Below are 20177 nucleotides of genomic sequence, written 5' to 3'. Positions count from 1 at the left end.
GGGGCACCTAAAGTGACACTGAACTCCTCAGCGTTCTCCTGTGGTCCAGTTAGTCGTCATCCTCAGGTCTGGCAGCTTGTGTTTCTCTGTGTTTGGTTTAGTGCAGTTTCCTAATTATCCCAGGCCTGGGCTTGGCCACGCAGTTTGCCCAGAAGTTCCTCTGCACCAGAACGTCAGAAAGGGAGTTGGGGGGAGGAGCTGCCTCGCCTCTGCCATCCTTGCAGAGCTGATGGACAAATGATCCTTACTGGAGCTTCCTGGAACTGCCAGACCTGACCTTGGACCAGAGTTCCAGAAGTCTGGCCTCACTTCTGGACTTGATGCAAAGGATGGCCTCATTTTCCTTGAGAGAATTAAGCCAGCACTCTTTTTTTGGCTATGCCACACATAATGTGGGATCTTAGTTCCCTGGCCAGGGATTGAACCCTCAGCCCCTGCATTGGAGGCATGGAATCTCAACCATTGGGCCAGCAGGGAAGTCTCAAACCCAGCACTTTTCATGTGATAGGAAGGTAGTCATATATTCAAACATTTTCATTAATTATCTTTAAAGAAAACTTTTTCTCAAGCACAGTAACCTGTTTCAGACATGGCTTACAAGACTCTTTTTCTCCTTTCGCCGCCCTCTGTCTTCTCTCCCCCTCCTCCCCTGTCCCCATTTTCCTTGTCTCCTCTGACCCTGTCTTTCACACATATTACTCCGTTTCTCCTGTGTGTTTATTTCCACCAAGGTTCTTCTAAGTATACCTTCCCCCACCATTGGTCCCGTGTAAATAGACCGCACTCCGTTCCTGGTGAATAACCAGGATCACAACTGTTGTCTGGTTTGTGCCCGAGGTGACAGAATTGATGGGCTCATAGGCTGGTTTTCATAAACCAGAGCTACCAAGCGTTTCAAAAACAGCCTTGTTTTTGCCAAGTAAGGTGAGCAAATATAGGACGAAGTTTAAACATCCATCAGGAGTTATTTTTGAAGTGATTGCTTCTAAATGAGAGGCGTTTGAAAAATCTCACAGCTTTCTTTATAAGTAAATTCCAAAGTCATGTATTTTGCTGGTGTCTGCTGATTAATTACAGTCCTGTGACACCATGAAAAGCCCTGGTGGTTGGTTCTGTGCAGCTGTGGAGAAAAGTAAAGCAAGGCCCAGTGGCTTTGCCAACTCTCTCAGGATGGTGGGGATTCGGGCAGAGGGAGGTGATTTTTTTTCACTCTGGCAGTCACCACATAAGAACAGAAGCCCCAGCCAGAACCACTGCTCCAGACTTCACGATGGGCGGTATGGGTCCCCATGGGGGTGCGGTGAAGTAGTGATATTTGATCTGTTGCTTCTGAAATAACAGATCCATTATTAGAGAAAGCGTTTTCAGGCTCCACATTGGGACTTGTGTGCCTTCTCCTATTTAGGGGAAAAAAACTTTAATAGCAGTTCCGCACAATAAAATAATCAAAACTGACTCTAAACCAGAGGTGCTCGCACAGCATATATTTGTTGTTGGAAATTGCAGATCTCTGACCCAGGAAAACCTGCCTGCTCAGACCCCATTTAGGGTCTGATGGCTCTGGATCTCTTATCTTGACCTTTTGCTTTTTCTCATTACTTCCTTTCCATATTTAACTCGCAAAGTTATGCCCTTCATTGACAGGAGAGAAAGAGAAGAAAAAGTGGAATCCTGCCGTTTAGAAAGAATCATCTGCAGCCCGGGTAAAGGATACAACAGAAAGAGAAAACACTCTGATTATTAAAATAGGCTTTCCAAGTTCTTGATGTGTTTATCTGTGCTTGCTTTGCTCCACCCTCCTCCTCCCCTTGATAAAGGATCTGAAGGATTTCTCTGACATGTCTTTTCTCTTGACACTAGTTAAGGTCTGTGGATCTCGTTTATGCCCTCATCCACTTTTGTTCTCTGCTGCAGGTTAGTACTTCTCACCGAGGCCTTGTTAGTGGCATGACTGAATGAACCCAAGGCACACATATAGACACAAACCAGTACACACACACATGGCCTGTGCCATGGCCTTGCTGGAATTGTGGCCTTCGTTCTAAATATAGGCAGCTAGAGAGAGACAACAGGATTTGTCTTGCTCTGCTTAGTTCTAATGTATAATGTCATGGAAGAGTAAGAAAGCAGGGTTCTGCAGTGCTGCCTCAGCTCCTGACATCTTAGAAAAGATCTAAAAAATCTCAGTAGTTTACAAGCATCACTATCCAGTATTTGCAAAGGCAGGCGTCATTACAGCCTGCTTCTTCAGCCAAGCCCATCATGATAAACCCAAAACCAGATTAGACTCACAGACAGTTGATTTTTTCCTGTGTAGTAAGATTTTGACTTTAAAAAATACTGTTTGAGGGGCTTCCCTGGTGGCTCAGGAGATAAGAACCTGCCTGCCAATGCAGGAGACACGGGTTCGATCCCTGATCTAGGAGGATCTGTGGAGCAACCAAGCCTGTGCGCCCTTGAGCCTGTGCTCTAGAGGCAGGGAGCCACAACTACTGAGCCCAGGTACCCTAAAGCCTCTGCTCTAGGAGAAGCCACCGCAATGGGAAGCCCATGCACTGGAACTGGAGAGTAACCCCCGCCCTCCACAACTAGAGAAAAAGCCTGTGCAAAGTAGCGAAGACCTAGCACAGCCAATGGAGAAAGCAATGGCACCCCACTCCAGTACTTTTGCCTAGAAAATCCCATGGACGGAGGAGCCTGGTAGGCTGCAGTCCATGGGGTTGCTAGGAGTCGGACACAACTGAGCGACTTCACTTTCACTTTTCACTTTCATGCAATGGAGAAGGAAATGGCAACCCACTCCAGTGTTCTTGCCTGGAGAATCCCAAGGACAGAGGAGCCTAGTGGGCTGCCGTCTATGGGGTCGCACAGAGTCAGACACGACTAAAGTGACGCAGCAGCAGCAGCAGCACAGCCAAAAATAAATAAATGCAGAAATAATTTTTTTAAGTACTTTTTTTTTTTTCATGAGACTGCTAAGATAAAGATGTTTGTATTTCTTTGCTAAAATAAATTTTTAGGCTGTTTATAAGTAATAAACTCTTGCATCTAATGACTGGTCACAGAATAGTCATCTTTTTCTAGACTTGGTAAGGAACTCAGAGCACAGGTACAGATGAAAGACATAAGGTTTTTACCACTTGCTGCATCCTTCCAAAATCAACATGCTTTTCCTGCAAAGAGACCAGAGCCACATTTTGCAGGTGTCTGTTTTCTTTGAGGGGAATATTTTGAGGAAACCTAAAAGGGAAGAACTGGACGTTTAGGAAAAATATATTTTCACAGCAGGATATTGCTTTTTCTCTCTCTTTTTTTTTTTGGTTTAGGTTCTTCATTTGTTACAAGCCTTCTCAGACTCCAAATACAGAATGAATACATACTTTCAGCAGGAACTGGCTGACGTCGCTGTTTGTACCAAAGCCAAGCTCTGGCTGGCCAAGAGGTATGTTAAAGCCCCACATGAACACGGAGTTATCGGGGGTTAGGAATACACTGGAGAAATGCTGTTCCTGGTTGTGGGAGTTTTAAAAGTCACTGGCATGAGTTTTCTAAACTTACTGGAGTTATATATCTTTTTCAAACTTTGGGTTGTGGTAAAGAGAGAAAAATATTTTCTTGACAATTTTTCTAAAACTGCTGGGTGACTGGGGGGGCATGTACTATGGCTTTTTATCTGTCCACCAGTTTGGTTTTTTGAATATCTGCTATATGCCCAGTCCTGTGTTAGATAACCTAGCAATGAAAGGCAGTAATTGACTGAATCATGTGATACAGACTACCGGACACCATGGCAACTCAGAGATGAGAGACTTATGTAAGACTTAAGCAGGCACAGAGGGGCCCAGAGGGGCTGAATAAGAAAAAGATACAACTTGCCATTTTAGGTATGTAGTGAAGGAGCTTGAATAAACCAGGCAAAGGAAGCTAGATACATATTTTTTTTTTCCATCCTTGCCATCATTAGTTTATTCTGAAACTTAAAGCATTTCCTGTGTGAAAGATGGAGTAAGAAGAATTTCTCAGTTTTCTCGAATATACAGGAAGGCCTCTGTGTAACACCGTATTCGATATCTGTGTCTCAGAACCTGATATTGGTTGGACAGTGTTACCGCTAGGATTTGCCACCCCGTGTGCATCCTCTGTGATTCCAGGAGAAAGGAGTCCAGCAGAGGCCCACAGCCCACCACATTCTATGCTGTAGTATGTTGCTTTTGATTAATGACTAGTATCTTGGTTGTCTAACATAGCAGCCTCTTTTTTATTTTTCAAAAAATGTGCTATTGTTCACTTTCCTTGGGCTCCCCACCTTACGTGGTGAGGCAAACAATGGCTAATGTGAGACCCACAAATCAGTGGAATTCAGCAAAGTCTCGTTGAGCATAGACTACATAATAACCTCGGTGTTAGGAGCTGTAGGGATGCAAAGATATAGAAGGAACTAGCCTTGGCTTCAAGGAGCCCCATCCAGGAGGTAAGAAAGATGTATAAATAAATTATTTTCATTGAATATGGAAAGCGTGGTAACAAAAGTATGTAGTAGGTACAGGAGTAGCCTAGTGGGTGGTGGGCAGCATGCCTTCAAGAGTTAAGAATTTTGCCAAGTGGTCACGACAGATGAGGGGTATTCCAAGCCCAGGGAATGTCATAGGTAAAGACATAGCAATGTGGAATGCCTTGATAAGTGTGGAGAACTACACAGAAGTTAGCTCTTCTAAAACCTAAAGTATAAGGGATGTGTGGCAGAAAATGGGACTGAGGAAATACATGGAAGCCACACCGTGAAGAGTTCAAAGGAGACCTTTAGGTGAAAGGAACCCAGGGACTTCCCTGGTGGTCCAGTGGCTAAGACTCCACACTCCCAACGCAGGAGACCCAGGTTCTATCCCTGGCCAGGGGGCTAGATCCCACATGCCACAGTGAAGATCAAAGACCCCGAGTGCGACAACTAAGACCCAGTGCAGCCAAATACATGAATAATATATTTAAAAAAGAAAGAAAGGGATCTAATGAAGAATTTCTCAATGAGTGGAGATGTGAGGCTCTATGTTTTCTAAGCAACTATAGCTTTGACCAGGGTTATTGATGGGAAATTCTCTAGTATCTGAAATGCCAATATAGGGATGGTTAATGGTGAGCCTCTCATTTTTAGTCCAATTTTTGTTTCCTCTCCAAAAACTGCTCCCTTAAGCGTAGTATCATTTGCCTCTGTGTGGCTTTTAGACAAGGTCCCAAGATACCTTCTCTGAGAGAACAGGAACTGTGATCATATTCATGTTCTCTGCTTATCAATTAGTGGGCTTTGTCCTCGTAGCTGTTATTCCTGGGGATCAGGAAGTCAGGGAAATCATCCTATAGAAACCTCTGCTTCCAGCAAGGACTGCCCCAAGACAAAATCTGAATCTCCTATTGTTCAAGTTCTGTACAGAATGACATTCTGCCCCTCTTAGTTTGCTGCCCCTTGATGGATCTCCTAGAAATTCATCGTCTTTATGATGTCTGATACTTGCTTTAATACAGCTTGAGGGAGGAGAGAGGATTAAGAAGAGCAGACATACTTTGATAATTGTTAAAGTCTGGTCATGGGTCTATGTGGCTTCATCATGTTATTCTCTCCACTTTTGTATATTCTTTAAAACTTCTATAATAAAAAGTTGAAGACAGAAAAAAAAAAAAAGAAATTCATCATCTGCTGGCTTCCTGAGTCAGTTCCTTCTTGGAAGGAGGAGATGGAGTAACAGGCCAGCCATCTGAATGGACCTTCATGTTGCACAGTGCCTGAGGATGGATGACAAAGCTGCCACCAGCCTCCTCTTCAGCTACAAAAATCATCTCGGCCTTCCCTGTGGTTCCTGTTGCAGTTTCCTAATCTAGTCTTTTCATTATCCTTCTCCCTCCCCTTCTCTGATTTTCCTCCATGATTTTCCAGCCTAGAAAACAAAGACATGAATCACTGGAATTCGCTGGGTTTCCAACTTCCTTGCCCAGAGTCTAGGAAAGCCACTTTTATGTTTCCAGTACAGTCAACTCTTTATTATCCAAGTGTGAACTTTACACTCTGTGGGTGGTCTGTAACACCAGGCTTCCTCTTACTCCACAGCACACTTTTACCATATTAATCAGGATGTGTTCAGAGCCTAGAATAGAGTTTGAGAGGAAAACACATGGCCAGAACACAATATATCCCAAACCCATGTGTCAGTTTTTCTGGATTATGCATGTCACTGGCAGGATAACTTTGAATTTCCTAAATAGGAAAGTATAGAATCGGGTATGAGTGATGAAGCCTCAGCCTGCCACATGCCTGCCCTGTCCTTGAGGTCCTCTGAGAGTGTTGTCCTAAGAGCTGTTTGTCTGCACTGGGAGTTCCATGCTTAGACGAGCCACTTCTGGGTCCAGGTGGGCCCTTCTTAAAGCCAGCCCCTGACTTATATTCTCATATGCTTTTCCCCGAAAGATGTTACAATACAAAGTATTCAAAATTTCACTGCTGAAGAGGCCCTTTTATGTCCCCAGCAATTTATGAAAGAGGAATAGTAAATGTTCCTTTGTGCCTGCTAAGGATTTTCTGTTTGAGTTTAGCTTGAAACATTGCTGTTATTGCAAAGAAAAAGAAAAGTCGGTTCAAATTTTAGCACCAGCAGCTTTTTCTTCTTCAGTTTATTTGATCATTTAGCTTGAGTTTATTCAGTCTAGTAGATACTAAAACATTAGTAAGGAGGTCATTTATTTATTCCCCAAAAGGAGGTTTAAAAAAAAAGTGAATTGGAACCATTGGATGATCAGTTCCATTTTTTAACATTTTGACCACAAAATCGAGGGTACATAAAGACTTTTGTCATATATTTGTGTTTTGACTTTGCAAGATTAATAGAGATTTATATGAGGTGATTAAGCCACAGCCGTGGATTTGTTGGGGAATTTTTGGTGATGAATGGCCAGCTGGCAGCATGGCCGGAGTAGAGGACTGGGCTTCTGCTCTTACAGTCCGCTTTTCATTCCAAGATGTCAAAGCCTTAATGGAAATCAGCTCATTAATCCTTCGAGTCCCTTCCTTCCCCTTTCCCCGCCATCCCTCTCTCCTCAGTCCAGTTTACTATCTCTCTCCTGGTGCAAAGACGGTTTACCAACTACTGGAAGAAAACTAAGCTGACCCAGGCCAAAAACCAAGTGAGAATAGGGGTCAGCTGCTGGCCTGGCGAGGCTGGCTGTGAGGACCGTGAAGAGGAAGTCAGCACAGCCCCACTCGCAGCCCTGTCTGCTGCCCCGGCTCTATGCAGATTCCAGCCCTGCCGTCCCAGCTGGACCACAGGTCCTGCCTGGATGGGAAGGACTTTTAAAAGCCCTGTTAAGTAAGAGTAGGAGGAGAAAAAATTTATTTCCTTTGATTGAGAGTTGGAATTACAGTTATTTGGGGCTTTAAATTTTTTCAGAAATCAGCCTGGTTATCTATCATCTTTGGTTATAAAAGGAAAAACCTGTGTGTGTGTGTGTGTGTGTGTGTGTGTGTGTGCACACGCGCGCGTGCCCTTTGAATAAACGTGGTAAACTAAATGGGCTGTCAGATTCCATGCGATGGATGGTGTGATGCCCAAGAAGAAAAATGTGTCCTACTAAATTTCTTTCACTTTTTTTTTTGACTATCCGTGTAGTTTGTGCTTATCATAGATAATTAGGGAAGAAAATATAAGTCTGCTCTCACCGACATCCAGTGGAGCCCACTGTTATTGGTTAACAGTTTTATATACATAGTTACTTCATCTTTCTTCCTGTATTTTTTTGAATGTAGTTGAAATTAAGCTGTATGTATGTAAGTTATCACTTTTTCCATATAACAGTATACGAAAGCATTTGTTGAAGAGTCTTCTTTTTTGTTTTTTTTGGATGGGCTTTTTTTTTTTTTTTTAATTTCTGGCTGCCCTGGGTCTTTGTTGCTTTCTCTGTTGTGGTGAGCAGGGTCTGGTATTTGTGGTGAGCATGCGTGTGTGTGTGTGTGTGTGTGTGTGTGTGTGTGTGAGATGTGAAAACTCTTTATGGTGTAGCTGCTATGGAAAATAGTAGGGGGTTTCCTCAGAAAACTAAAAATAGAATTACCATATGATCTAGCAATTATACTTCTGGGTATAGACCCAAATGAATTGAAAGCAGAGTCATGAAGAGATATTTGTACGTGTTATAGTTGTGTTATTCACAGTAGGCAGGAAGTAGAAGTAACCCAAGTGTCCATTGATAGATGAATGGATACACAAATATGGTATGAATAAGAGAACCTTATTTAGGCTTAAAAATGAAGAAAATTCTAACACACAGTACCACATGGATGAACCTTGAGCACGTTATGCAAAGTGAAATAAACCCATCACACAAAGACAAATACTGTACGATTCCATTTATGTGAGGTTCCTGGAGTAGTCAAATTCAGAGAGACAGAGTAGAATGGTGGTTGCCAGGGGCTGGCAGGAAAGCGAATAGTTAGGGTTCTACTCAGAGAGCTTTCGTTTTACAGGATGAAAAAGAGTTCTGGAGAGTGCTGGCACAATCACATGCGTGTGCTTCACACTCCTGAACTGTTCACTTAAAATGGTTAAGATGGTAAATTTTATACTATGTTTATTTTATCACAATTTTTTAAAATTTTAGTGACAAATATTTTAAAACCTCTTTTTGTATTTTATCATTCCTCTAAGGTTATTGTCCAGACTTCTTATGATAATTATTTTCTTGCTTTTCTGTCTAGTTTTTACTGTCTATGCATCACTAAAAGTAAAATGCTTTTTTGCCTATTTTTATATTAAGAAAAAAGTCTTTGAAAACATCATTTGTTAAAGATAGCATATTTTTGTCACCTGAAAAATCAGTCTTTAAGTTGACCTTACCGTTGTTCCATTACTGGCCATTCAGATTGTTGCCCATTCATTCAACAAATATTTATTAAGTCCTGCTGTATGCCAGGCTGTATTAAACATAGAAACTACTTATTAAAGCCCCTACTTTAGTATGGAGAAGGCAGCAAAACAGTCTTGTCAAATAGAGCCGTAGACCTAGAACTTTAGAACCAGAAGGAATCATAAAGTTATTGTCGTTCCCTCCCATCCCCATGCATGTGGGAAAGTGCAACCCAGAGAGATGAGGGATTTGCCTGTGTTCACACAGCTGACCAGGCTGTAACACCTACCTGACAACAGCTAACGTTTTTGGAGGGCTTAACTGCCTGCTCCTCATCAGGCTCTTTCTACTGGACCACATTGCCTTTATCTAGCCAGTGCTTTTAAGTCAGGGCTTTGAATGGTGGTAACTGAACATTTTCTATAACAGTGCTTCTCAGACCTTAATGTACACATGGATCACCTTGTGGGCCCCTTAGAATGAAGAGCCTCCTTTAGTAGGCCTGGGGTGGAGCCAGAGATTCTGCTTTTCTGACGAGCTTCAAGGTGATTCCGATGCTGCTTTCTGAGACAGTGCCCATTTGAGGGCCAAGGATCAGAGAGTCAGCCACTGTGGATCACCCCGCCCTTTGAAATTCTCCCACCTTCACCCCCTCATTCTCAGGGCTTGTGTCTGGAGCTTGGAGCCATAGGAGAGGGTGAGGCTACTGAAGGGATCAGCACAGAATTCTTTTGCCATGCATCTGGTGTGACCTGCAGCACAGAAGACCACACGGCCTCTATGGGGAGTCCACACTCCATTGTCTGGGCAGCCATCCCAGGGGACTCAGTGCCTAGGGTAGGATCCAGGCTTCATTGGCATGCAGTGAATATTCATCATTTTGAAAAATAATAATAGTCTGATACTCTGTTGAGAAATAATAGTCTGATTCCCTTGTGGCTCAGTTGGTAAAGAATCCACCTGCAGTGTGGAAGACCTGGGTTCGATCCCTGGGTTGGGAGGATCCCCTGGCAAAGGGAAAGGCTACCCACCCCAGTCTTCTGGCCTGGAGAAGTCCATGGGGTCACAAAGAATCGGACACCACTGAGCAACTTTCACTTCACTGGTGAGAAAAACAGGCTCTCAGGAATACAAGAACAGGTCCCAAGGTTACTAGGGAAGCAACCTTGGGAAATAAATTTTTGAATAATCAGTGCTGATGGAGGGAAGAGATGATGGAGGGAGTTTATTATGTTTGTTGAAGACTTCCTCTTTGTCCCAGACCCAATGATTTGTTTCCCCAAGTTAATTCTTATTTGCAGAAAGTGTTAGCTGTATGACCCATTCACTTCCCCTATACAACTTCCCGTCAGTGCTCCTGACACCCCCCAGGCCCTCCTTCATGTCTTTTCCATCTCCCTAGACTTCCTTCTGTATCCACCCACTTATTCATACTCTCATTTGCTCTCCCCATTTTCTCGCCTTCTTACTGGCCCCCTCTAAGCTGACATGGTATGCTCATGGAAGGCCTGGGATCTAAATACATAAGAAAAATATGCTTATAGAGACAAAGCTAAGGCTGGCTTTTGTGTGGCAATCCCAGTTCTGCCCCGGGGGGGGTCTGTGGCCAGCTGCAGAAGTCCTGGTTTAGAGTTCTGTTTTGCTTTACAGCTGAAGACAGCAGTTATTTTCTAACCACCAGATTTATTCACACAAGAGACTATACTTCCCAGGCAGAAATCCTGGGATTTAGGTCAGATTCCATTGTCCCAGTGTCCCTTAGCCCTCCCCCTATCCCTCGCATCTTCTGGACCAGCCCCCCTCCCCAAAGAAAAGGTCCCTCTTTCACAACTCCTGCGAGGGGCCTTAGCCCTTCACCACAGCTGCAGGTTGCATTTCACTCCCCTGCTGCTGAAATGAATCCAGTGGAGATGGGTTGTTAAAATATTCAGATGACCATGTGGCATTCTAAGGCTGTCATTTGTGATCCCTGCCAAAACTGTAAGGGAAGCAAGTCTTAACAGGGGTGGTTACTTACATAGCAAGTTTCCAGGCATTACTGGGGGTTGGGTTTGCTTCGGGTTTGTTTCTTCTATGCTCTTTTTCTTTTTCTCAAAATAAAAGTTTTCCCAGTACTCCCCCGCCCCTCCCCCTTTTAATTGCTTTTCTTTCAACCCCCAGATTTTACCAGGGAGGGAGAATCTCATCAGGACCCCTCTTTAATCCCCCAGCTCAGCCTATTCAAAGTCTCTCTGAGCCTTGTGCATACTTGAATGATGAGAGAAATGAAGCTGGTGTATTTTAGACCCAAGCTTGTTGACATTTGTTCACTTCCCTTTCAGACTTCTCAGGAATGTTCAAGGTCATGATATCTCAGGATGAGATCCTGTTTGTATTTTTAAAAACAGAGAGAAACATTAAGTTAGCACATTTCAACCCAAAGCAGTGGACAGCCTTGTCCACAAAACCTTTTCTTCATTGGATATTCCTTTTAAAATTACATCAAGTTTTAAAGGAATAAGCTGTTTAAGAAGTGAAGCTTGAGACTACATGAGGTATTTCTTGTTGACAGGCTGAACTTATGGAAACTAGTCAGGTAAAAGCCCTCAGAAGTGATCAATATATTAAACTGAGCCTTTGAACAAGTTGCCCAAGATCAAAGCTTCCTCCTTACTGCAGCAAGAAATAAAAATAGTTTGTTTATGCAACTGCACATCAAGAATTCAACCCCCAACTTTCTACGTTTTAAATATAGAAATCTGCAAACCTAGCCTGGAGGTGGTAATTCATTTGATAAAGGGCTCAGAAAGATCTGTCTTGCTCCACTTGTAGCTGTTGGCTTCTTGGGGTATTGCTGTTGGAAGATTTAGGCAGTGTTGTCATTGCCCAGCTTGCAAGGGATGCAGGCTTTAAATGGCCTCAACACATTTTCATAATATTATGTAAAACTGTAATATAGTGGGTTATTTTTTTTTTTCCTTAGCATGTGACATGTTTCATCCTTTGGATAAATCAACACCTTGGTTACCTTCATTGAGCCATTACCAATGAATCCAAGCCAATTCAGATGGCACAGTGGAGAATGTAGAGATGAATGATATTGTCCCTATTTCAAAAACCAAGTGAATAACATGGGTATGGATTTAATTAACTGTAAACATGTAAGAATTTGGTAAATGCTGGAATGAGGTCAAAGTGTATTATAGAAGTCAGTTAGTTGGGGATGGGATGTCAAGGACATCTTTGAGGAGAAGGGAGAAGTCTTTAAAGGCTTGCTGCTGCTGCTGCTGCTGCTGCTGCTGAGTTGCTTCAGTCGTGTCTGACTCTGTGCGACCCCACAAACGGCAGTCCACCAGGCTCCCCCGTCCCTGGGATTCTCCAGGCAAGAACACTGGAGTTGCCATTTCCTTCTCCAATGCATGAAAGTGAAAAGTGAAAGTGAAGTCGCTCGGTCATGTCTGACTCTTAGCAACTCCATGGACTACAGCCTACCAGGCTCCTCCGCCCATGGGATTTTCCAGGCAAGAGTACTGGAGTGGGTTGCCATTAATTGTTAGGTAAGGTTAATTCTCACAGATTGGTGAATGAGTGAAGTTACACTGATACAGAGCCTATGATGTTAAATAAGCTGTGTAGGTCTCATTGTCCACTTACAAAGAAAGGAATTTTAGTAGTGCTCAACATTGTGGGGACCATTTTTGTACACACGTGCATACTCAACCACTCAGTTGTGTCTGACTCTTTGCAACCCCATGGACTGTATCTCTCCAGGCTCCTCTGTCCATTGGATTATCCTAGCAAAAATACTGGAGTAGGTTGCCATTTCCTCTTTCAGGGGATCTTCCTGACTCAGGGATCGAACCCGTGTCTCCTGTAGCACATGCATTGGCAGGTGGATTCTTTACCACTGAGCCACCTGAGAAGCAGAGACCACTTTAGATATATGTAATTAAGCCTCTATTGTCAAGGTTTAGTTATGATCCAGTCTAGTTGAAAAGAGCTTATCCATGTGAAAAAAACCAGCAGTGACATTCATATAGAATCCTTAATTCCGCAGTATGTATATTAAGTATAAGAATTCAGAAAAGAATGTGGATTGGGATAGCCAGGGAAGGTTTCCTAGGGGAGTTAGGTAATTGAGCTAGGTTTTAATGGGCGTGATTTGGAAACACTGTAAATGGTGAGAAAAGAGCATATCAAGATGGTGGACAGCAGGGTCAGGAACACCCTAGTGGAGAAAGTGTTTGCATTTAGGCCAGTGGGGGTGTAGAGCTAAAGAAGACGTGGTGTGTTTGGAGAGCTGTACAAGATTTGATAAGAGACCAGTTGTGGCAGGCCTTAAATGTCAGCCAGAGGAATTTGAATCTGATCCAAGAGGGAAGAGGAAGTCAGTAAGCTCAGACTAGTAAATAGGCTGCTGTCTCCATGCTGATGAGACACACTGAGGAGCGTGTTACACCTTCCCAGCCTCTCTCAGTGACTGAAAAACTCTCCAGCCCCTGCTGGAGGTTCACAGAAGCTCCCTAGTAGCAATCCACCAGCTCTGTCTGGTACTTGGAAACTCCTTTGCATGCCGGGGCAGTTAGTGATGCGAATAGAGGTACTGCCCATGTGCATTTTAGACTTCATGGTTACTGTCTGCTCAACATTGCTAAGAGGACTGTAGAACCACAGTTTATAACAGGAAAGGGAATGTAGAGATCATCTAATCCAGTGGAATCCTTTCTTCAAACACAAGCTTAAGTGGAAGTCCAAGATGTTCGAGATAATAGAGATGGAAAATATGGTGCAAATATGGGCCTGGAGGCCCACCCACATGGCTTCTCAACCACTGGAGCCCTCAGAGGGACTACAAAGAGCACCCTGACTCCCGGTTTCAAAAAAGTGAAAGTGTTAGTTGCTCAGTCATGTCCTATTTTTTATGACCCCATGGACTGTAGCCTGCCAGGCTTCTCTGTCCATGGGATTCTCCAGGCAAGAATACTTCAGTAGGTAGCCATTTCCTTCTCCAGGGGATCTTCCTGACCCAGGGATTGAACCTGGGTCTCCTGCATAGCAGGCAGATTTTTGACTGTCTGAGCCACCAGGAATGCCCCCTTATTATTTCAAAACAGGAATCTAATCCAAACCAGTATCTGTAGACAGGAAAATAGACACAAGGGACAGGTGACTTCTTCCTACTTGACAGATGTGTCTGGCTGCAAAGATAGCCAAATTTGGGATTTCAAGAGCAAATTGGTTTTCTGCCTCTTGGTCCTCTTGCTTCCTTTGCTGCGGCTGGATCATCCTTGTAGGAAACACTGCCACCCTCAGCCTCTGGGCTGCCCAAGGCCTTCTCTCAGGAGCTGCCCTCCTTGGTCAGGACCCCATCACTAGACCTTCTTGCCAATACAACTCAGCTTCTCCAGATCCCCTTTCCCCAGAAATCCACCCTCAGCTGACTGACTGCTGCTTGACATGACCCACACATCATGTACATAATTCTTCTGACTCTATAGCTGTTTTTCACTGTTGATCTTCTGGAGACATTGCTTTTAACTGAAGTCAGTAACTTGAGGGCAGGCTTTCCGGCAACACGCAGACCTAGCAGGCACACTCCTGGAGGCCTCGCTTGGCTTCCTGCTTCTCTGTCCTCATATTGAGCCAACTTAGCGCTGGTGCCTTTGTCCTCATTGGCCAGGCTTTGGGCTGACCCTCCGAAGGCTTGTGGGGCATGTGGGCAGGCCTTATGTGAATAAGTCAAGGGAGCAGGTTTGAGAGAGGCCCTCCGAAGGCTTGTGGGGCATGTGGGCAGGCCTTATGTGAATAAGTCAAGAGAGCGGGTTTGAGAGAGACCCTCCGAAGGCTTGTGGGGCACGTGGGCAGGCCTTATGTGAATAAGTCAAGGGAGCGGGTTTGAGAGAGACCCTCCGAAGCCTCACTCTCCTCCTCGCTGCCAGTGATGCCCAGCCTTCCTCAGCGATTGGACTGGCCTGCAGGTCTCTGGAAATAGCTTCCCCTCACAATCAGGAACTTAGTCCCGCTTGAGCCGGAAGGGACCCTTACCAGCCCGAAGGCCCTGTGTTCCTGGGTACCTACAGGGGGTCACTTTAAGAGGCCCTGGTTGAGTGGAAAAGATTCTAGCTGTGAGCACGCCTCCTTGAGGTTGAGGTGGGGCAAGATATACTCGCTGGTAGCATGTCTGTGTTCTGGCCCCCAGCTCAGCTGCTAACCAGTGACGGGTGGCCTCTAACTTCCTTGGGCCTCTTTTGTTTGGTTTGGTTTTAACATTTATTTACTTATTTGGCTGCTCAGGGGTCTTAGTTGTGGCATGTGGAATCTAGTTCCCTGACCAGGGATTGAACCTCGGGCCCCCTGCATTGGAAGCACAGAGTCTTAACCACGGGACTACCAGGGAAGTCCCGGGTGTCAGTTTTTTATCTGTTAAGTTGGAAGATCCAAAATGGGAAGTGGGTGAAGATGGAAAAGAACATAGTGAGTAATGGGCATGCAAGTACGAAAGAGCTAAGCAAATAGGGAATATTTATTGTCAGATAATGAAGTCTTTATCAGTCTTGTTGGCCATGTTGAAAACAGGCCTTTCTGGTGGCCCGCACAGAAACAGCTGTACTTCGAACCTCACTCTTCTCCAGACTGGCCACCAGGACACGCCACCAGAGCGTGCAAAGCAGCATGCTCTGATTGTTCGGCCCAGCCTCTCCCCTTTCATCGCACTGCGTTTGGGACTCACAGATACAATTTGTCTAGAAAACCTTGATGCTATTCTTGGTTTCTGCCCTGATCTTGGACAGGTCACTTGAGCTATGTGAGCTACTTTGTTGATTTATAAAAATGGGAATAATAATGCCTATTTTTCTCCTCTCAAGAATCTTTTAAAGATAAAATGTTTTTTGAAGATAAAACTTTTAATAAAATGCAGTTGATATTATTTTTGCGGCCAGGGCTAATTTCCAAGCGTGTGCTTCGCCAAGATTTCATGAACAAAGTTCGGACTATACTGTTAGAAATCCTCACCTGTGATCTACATTCAGACTTCTCTTGCAGCTAGTAGAAGTTTTCACTCACCTCACTTATATATTCTAATTTTTTAAAAATAATCTAGGAAGAAAGTAAAGTTTGAAAAGAAAGGGGACTTCTGTTAGCATTTTATGTAATAACTGAAGCTAATCCAAGCCCCAAACTGTACAATAAAAGTTTTCTTGGACACTACCTTTCTCCCATAATCCCTAGCACATTGCTTATTAAGTTATTAACCAGCAATTTCTCTGGCAGCATATTAAACTTTACTTTTAAACAAGTCACAGAGCGGGGGAAACATGCATCTCTCATAAAAGGAATAAAAAACATACACCCTCTAAAATGGTTTCTTCAGGCTTTGAACAAATCCCAACCCCCACACAAGGTCTCTTTTTCCTCATTCTCTCCACATAACTTGAGTGTTAGTACATTAATGAGAAAAAGATGCCTAATAGAAAGATGGAAAAATATGAGGGCCTCTGGGAGGGGTGGGTGGCTCCCTGGGGGTCCTCTGAAAAGGCAGGTGAGCCTTCTTGGAGGGAAATACAAAGCCTTGGCATTGAGCTGGTGGGCTTCCTCTCATATAGCAGCACTCCCCTGGGAAGCAGAGGCGGCTGTGACTTTGACCTTGACCTAAGCAGAGCCCTAGGGCCTTATGCAGACTGCCTGGGCCTTTGCCAAGTGCCTACTCAGAACCTTGGTAGAGTAGTTGGGGTCCTCTTTTCACAGAGGCAAAGGAGGGTTTCCCTGTTGTCTCAGCTGGTAAAGAATCCGCCTGCAATGTGAGAGACCTGGGTTCAATCCCTTGGTTGGGAAGATTCCCTGAAGGAGGGCATGGCAACCAACTCCAGTATTCTGGCCTGGAGAATTCCATGGACTGTATAGTCCACGGGGCTGCAAAGAGTCGGACACAAGGCAGCCGTTCCAGGGGCAGCCCCTGTGCCCTAGAGCATATGGCTTGGACATATGGTCCCTTTCTGGACAGACTCACAGCTCATGGTCTCTTGCCTTGTGCCTGACAACTTGGTAAGAATTCCTTACACATTGGTCAATACCCAGAGCAGGACATGAAGATGGCTTCACTTTAAAAGGAGAATCCCAATAGGAGGGTTGTGGGGCAGCTCATATGTGTGGGTGTGAGTATAAATACTAGCAGAGCTCCAGACCAAGAAAGGCTGGCTGGAAGCTGGAACATACCATAAAATGGAGTTCTGCTGCCACCAGCCTCCCCTCCCCCGGGGGAGCACAAGGTAAATGAGCAGGGCCGGGAGTGGGTGTTAGCCAGCCAGGGCGTGGCTAACAGGGGGTGTTGGCCCTGCGTGCTGCTGCCAGCTGGCCCTGCATGCAGATCTGAATTCTGTATGTTACAGAGTGGGGGCAAGAACTTATATATTCTGCAGTTCCTGACCATTTGGCATCTTGGTTTAAACAAATCCCCTATTGTTTCTCCAGAAATGTCATAGGAATGATTGCTTGGCTGGGGGCCGTGGTAAAAATGGAAATCAGAAGGGAGAGAGGGGTCCTTTTTATTTAATTTACACTTCCACATTTATATGACTTCATGGGGCCCACATCAGAGAAGTACCTCCTGGCTCCTCACCGCGGCAGCTCTTCCTCTTATAACCAAATGTAAGGCGAGATGGCATCTGGTCTGCGGACAGCTACCATTGCAGAGTCTCAGACTGCAGAGGAGTACAAAGATGGCCAGTGGGATCTCTGGGAGATCAGAGGAAGTCCAAAGAGACGTCCACCATTCACACTGTTCTCCGAGGCCAGTCTCTGATTGTTAGTCAGGGACAGTTTCCTAGAGGACAGGCTTTGAAGTGAGTTTTAAGTACAGGACATGGTGTGGCTCGATGTGTGTCCAGTGAGGGGACTGTGGCGGGGTGTGGGGACAGTTAGAGACCATTTCTGCCCTCCCTTTTCTGCCTCTTTCCCCACCGCATTGTTCTGCTCCTCCCACCTGTGGCCCAGCTTCTTACCTGCCCGCTCTCTGCCTTCCTCTTCACCTCCTTTCTCTCTTTTTTTTTTTCTGGCTTTCTTCTTTCCAGCCTATTTCAGTCCTGGGGGTGGTCCCCAGAATACTGCTTCATTAAGCTCAGTGCTGGCTCCATGGCAAGAGGCTTTGTAGCCACTGTGGTGCAGACCAGACGTGACCTGAATGGGAGTGAGTTCACAGAGGATCCCAGATTAGAGGGAGAGATTGCCATGGACCTTGATGGGCCCCTGCCAGGACTCATGACCCAGAGTCATTCCAAGCTATCAAACTGGCCAGCTGCACCTGTTTGATTTTCTGGACTTCATTCTTCCCAGCATGCGGCAAGCTTGCTTCCATCTTTGGATCTTTGCAAAGTGAACTCTCTTGTCTGAAATTCCCGCTTTCCATTCACTCGCGGAGTCTTTCCACATCTCCAGGCCCTTCCTCCATGATGTTCTCTCACATTGTTTTGTGTGTGTGTTGTTTTTCTCCACATACACCCTCTACCACCACACACACACACACACACACACACACACGACCATAAGCTCGTCAAGGCCAGAACCTGTCCCCTTCTCTACTCCTGTTCCAAGTAGGATACACCCCATGGTACTTAGTAAACGTTTCTAGATAATTAAGTTAAACCATGAGTCTAATCAGGATTCTGGGAGAGAGTAATTCCCTGGGGTCTCGAGTGACCTTCGACCTTGACTGTGTTGAAGTCCAGATAGATTTCTCAGGACTTAAACCTTAACAGTGGAGAAGGCAGTGGCAACCCACTCCAGTACTCTTGCCTGGAAAATCCCATGAACAGAGGAGCCTGGAAGGCTGCAGTCCATGGGGTCGCTGAGGGTAGGACATGACTGAGCGACTTTCACTTTCACTTTTCACTTTCATGCATTGGAGAAGGAAATGGCAACCCCCTCCAGTGTTCTTGCCTGGAGAATCCCAGGGACGGGGGAGCCTGGTGGGCTGCCGTCTCTGGGGTCGCACAGAGTCGGACACGACTGAAGCGACTTAGCAGCAGCAGCAAACCTTAACAGACACTAGCAGCCTAAAGCCAGAACAGTTGTTTTCAGCCCTCTGAGGATGGCAGTGAATTCTTCTGAAAAAGTCATCCAAGGTGACAAGCAAAAATATGTCCAAAGTGAACTGTCTGTTTCTTGCTGGGAACCCTCCAAGGCTGCATGCTAATGGGCCCCGGGGGCCCCAGCCGTCCAGTGGACCAGTGGGGTCCCACCTGGGACCATCTGGAGCTTTTGGAGCTCTGAAAGGTCACTCCTAAGCACTTCCATTTGGGGCATGTCATCATCTTGCGTCATTTCCTACTGTCCCATCCATTCCACATCCCCTTTGTACTTCTTGTTATTTTTCAAACACGTAACATGCCGTCATCTTCGGACATGCTGCTTCCTCTGCTGGAGTCATTCTGCCCACGGTCCATCTCTTAGACTCCTCCTGCAAAGGCACTTCTGGATTTACCGAGGTGTTTCCCCCCCGCTCCACCCTTAATTTTTATTCTTGTCAACCCTCCTTTGAGCACCAGTCATACCACATGATTGGTTGTGTGTTTCTCTCACTAAACCACGGCCTTTCAAGGTTTTCTGACAGCCATTCACAACCAGAAAGAGACTTTACAGGTGACTTAGTATGTATCTTTGTTCCCCGTGTATATATCTGTGTGGATATATACACAAACATACCTGTGAAATCTTACATAATGTAAATTTTACTGTCTACATAAGATATGAACAGTTTGTAGAAAAATACAATGAGAGGGAATTTACTCAAGATTTAGAAGATTTAATTTCAGGAATGTTATCCACCATCATTTTGGATATCAAGAATACCCCACTGATACCATTTGGTATTATAGATGGTGGCATATTACCTGAAAAAGAAAAGGACATTAGACTAAATCAGTCAATATTTTTACTCAAAGTTATCACATTTTATAAATTATATCAAAGATAATTTATTAAAAATTCTTTCTGGGCAAAAATTTTCTAGAAATCCTATATTTAACAATTTAAGGGAGCGATGCTTACCCTGACTGCTTTGATGCAATGTGATTATCTTTCACTGCTCCCCCTTTCCCTAGCTAGCTCTCTCCTCCTTCCTCCATCCCCACTTCCTCTTCCTTCCTTTCTTTCTCTTAGGCTTTCTCTTAATACTAGTAGGTGGTCATCTAAACCTACTAGTTTATTTCATAACCAACAAAATGGGTCATAACCTACAGTTTGAAAAACACAATTCAGGACTCTAAGTTTCTTGAGGGCAGTGATGAATGCCACTGACTCATTTCGTCTTCATATATCCA

The 20177-nt window shown here is 44.7% G+C and overlaps 1 protein-coding gene across 7 annotated transcripts in view; it reads left to right on the top strand.

Annotated features, from left to right (window-relative positions):
- THADA (THADA armadillo repeat containing) overlaps positions 1 to 20177 on the top strand; it is a 335311-nt gene that overhangs the window by 226953 nt on the left and 88181 nt on the right. For all 7 annotated transcript variants that reach the window (XR_009496408.1, XM_015473463.3, XM_024999384.2 and 4 more), the window contains one exon: positions 3327 to 3442. Coding sequence is in view for 6 of the 7 variants with exons in the window: in XM_015473463.3 (XP_015328949.1) it covers positions 3327 to 3442 (116 nt within the window). In the remaining variant the exon portion in view is untranslated. The remainder of the gene's footprint in view (positions 1 to 3326; positions 3443 to 20177) is intronic.

The sequence above is a fragment of the Bos taurus genome, chromosome 11 (assembly GCF_002263795.3).
Source record: "Bos taurus isolate L1 Dominette 01449 registration number 42190680 breed Hereford chromosome 11, ARS-UCD2.0, whole genome shotgun sequence".
Classification (NCBI taxonomy): Eukaryota; Metazoa; Chordata; class Mammalia; order Artiodactyla; family Bovidae; genus Bos; species Bos taurus.
Note: the sequence above shows the minus strand (reverse complement) of the source record. Positions and strands in the feature narration are given on the sequence as shown.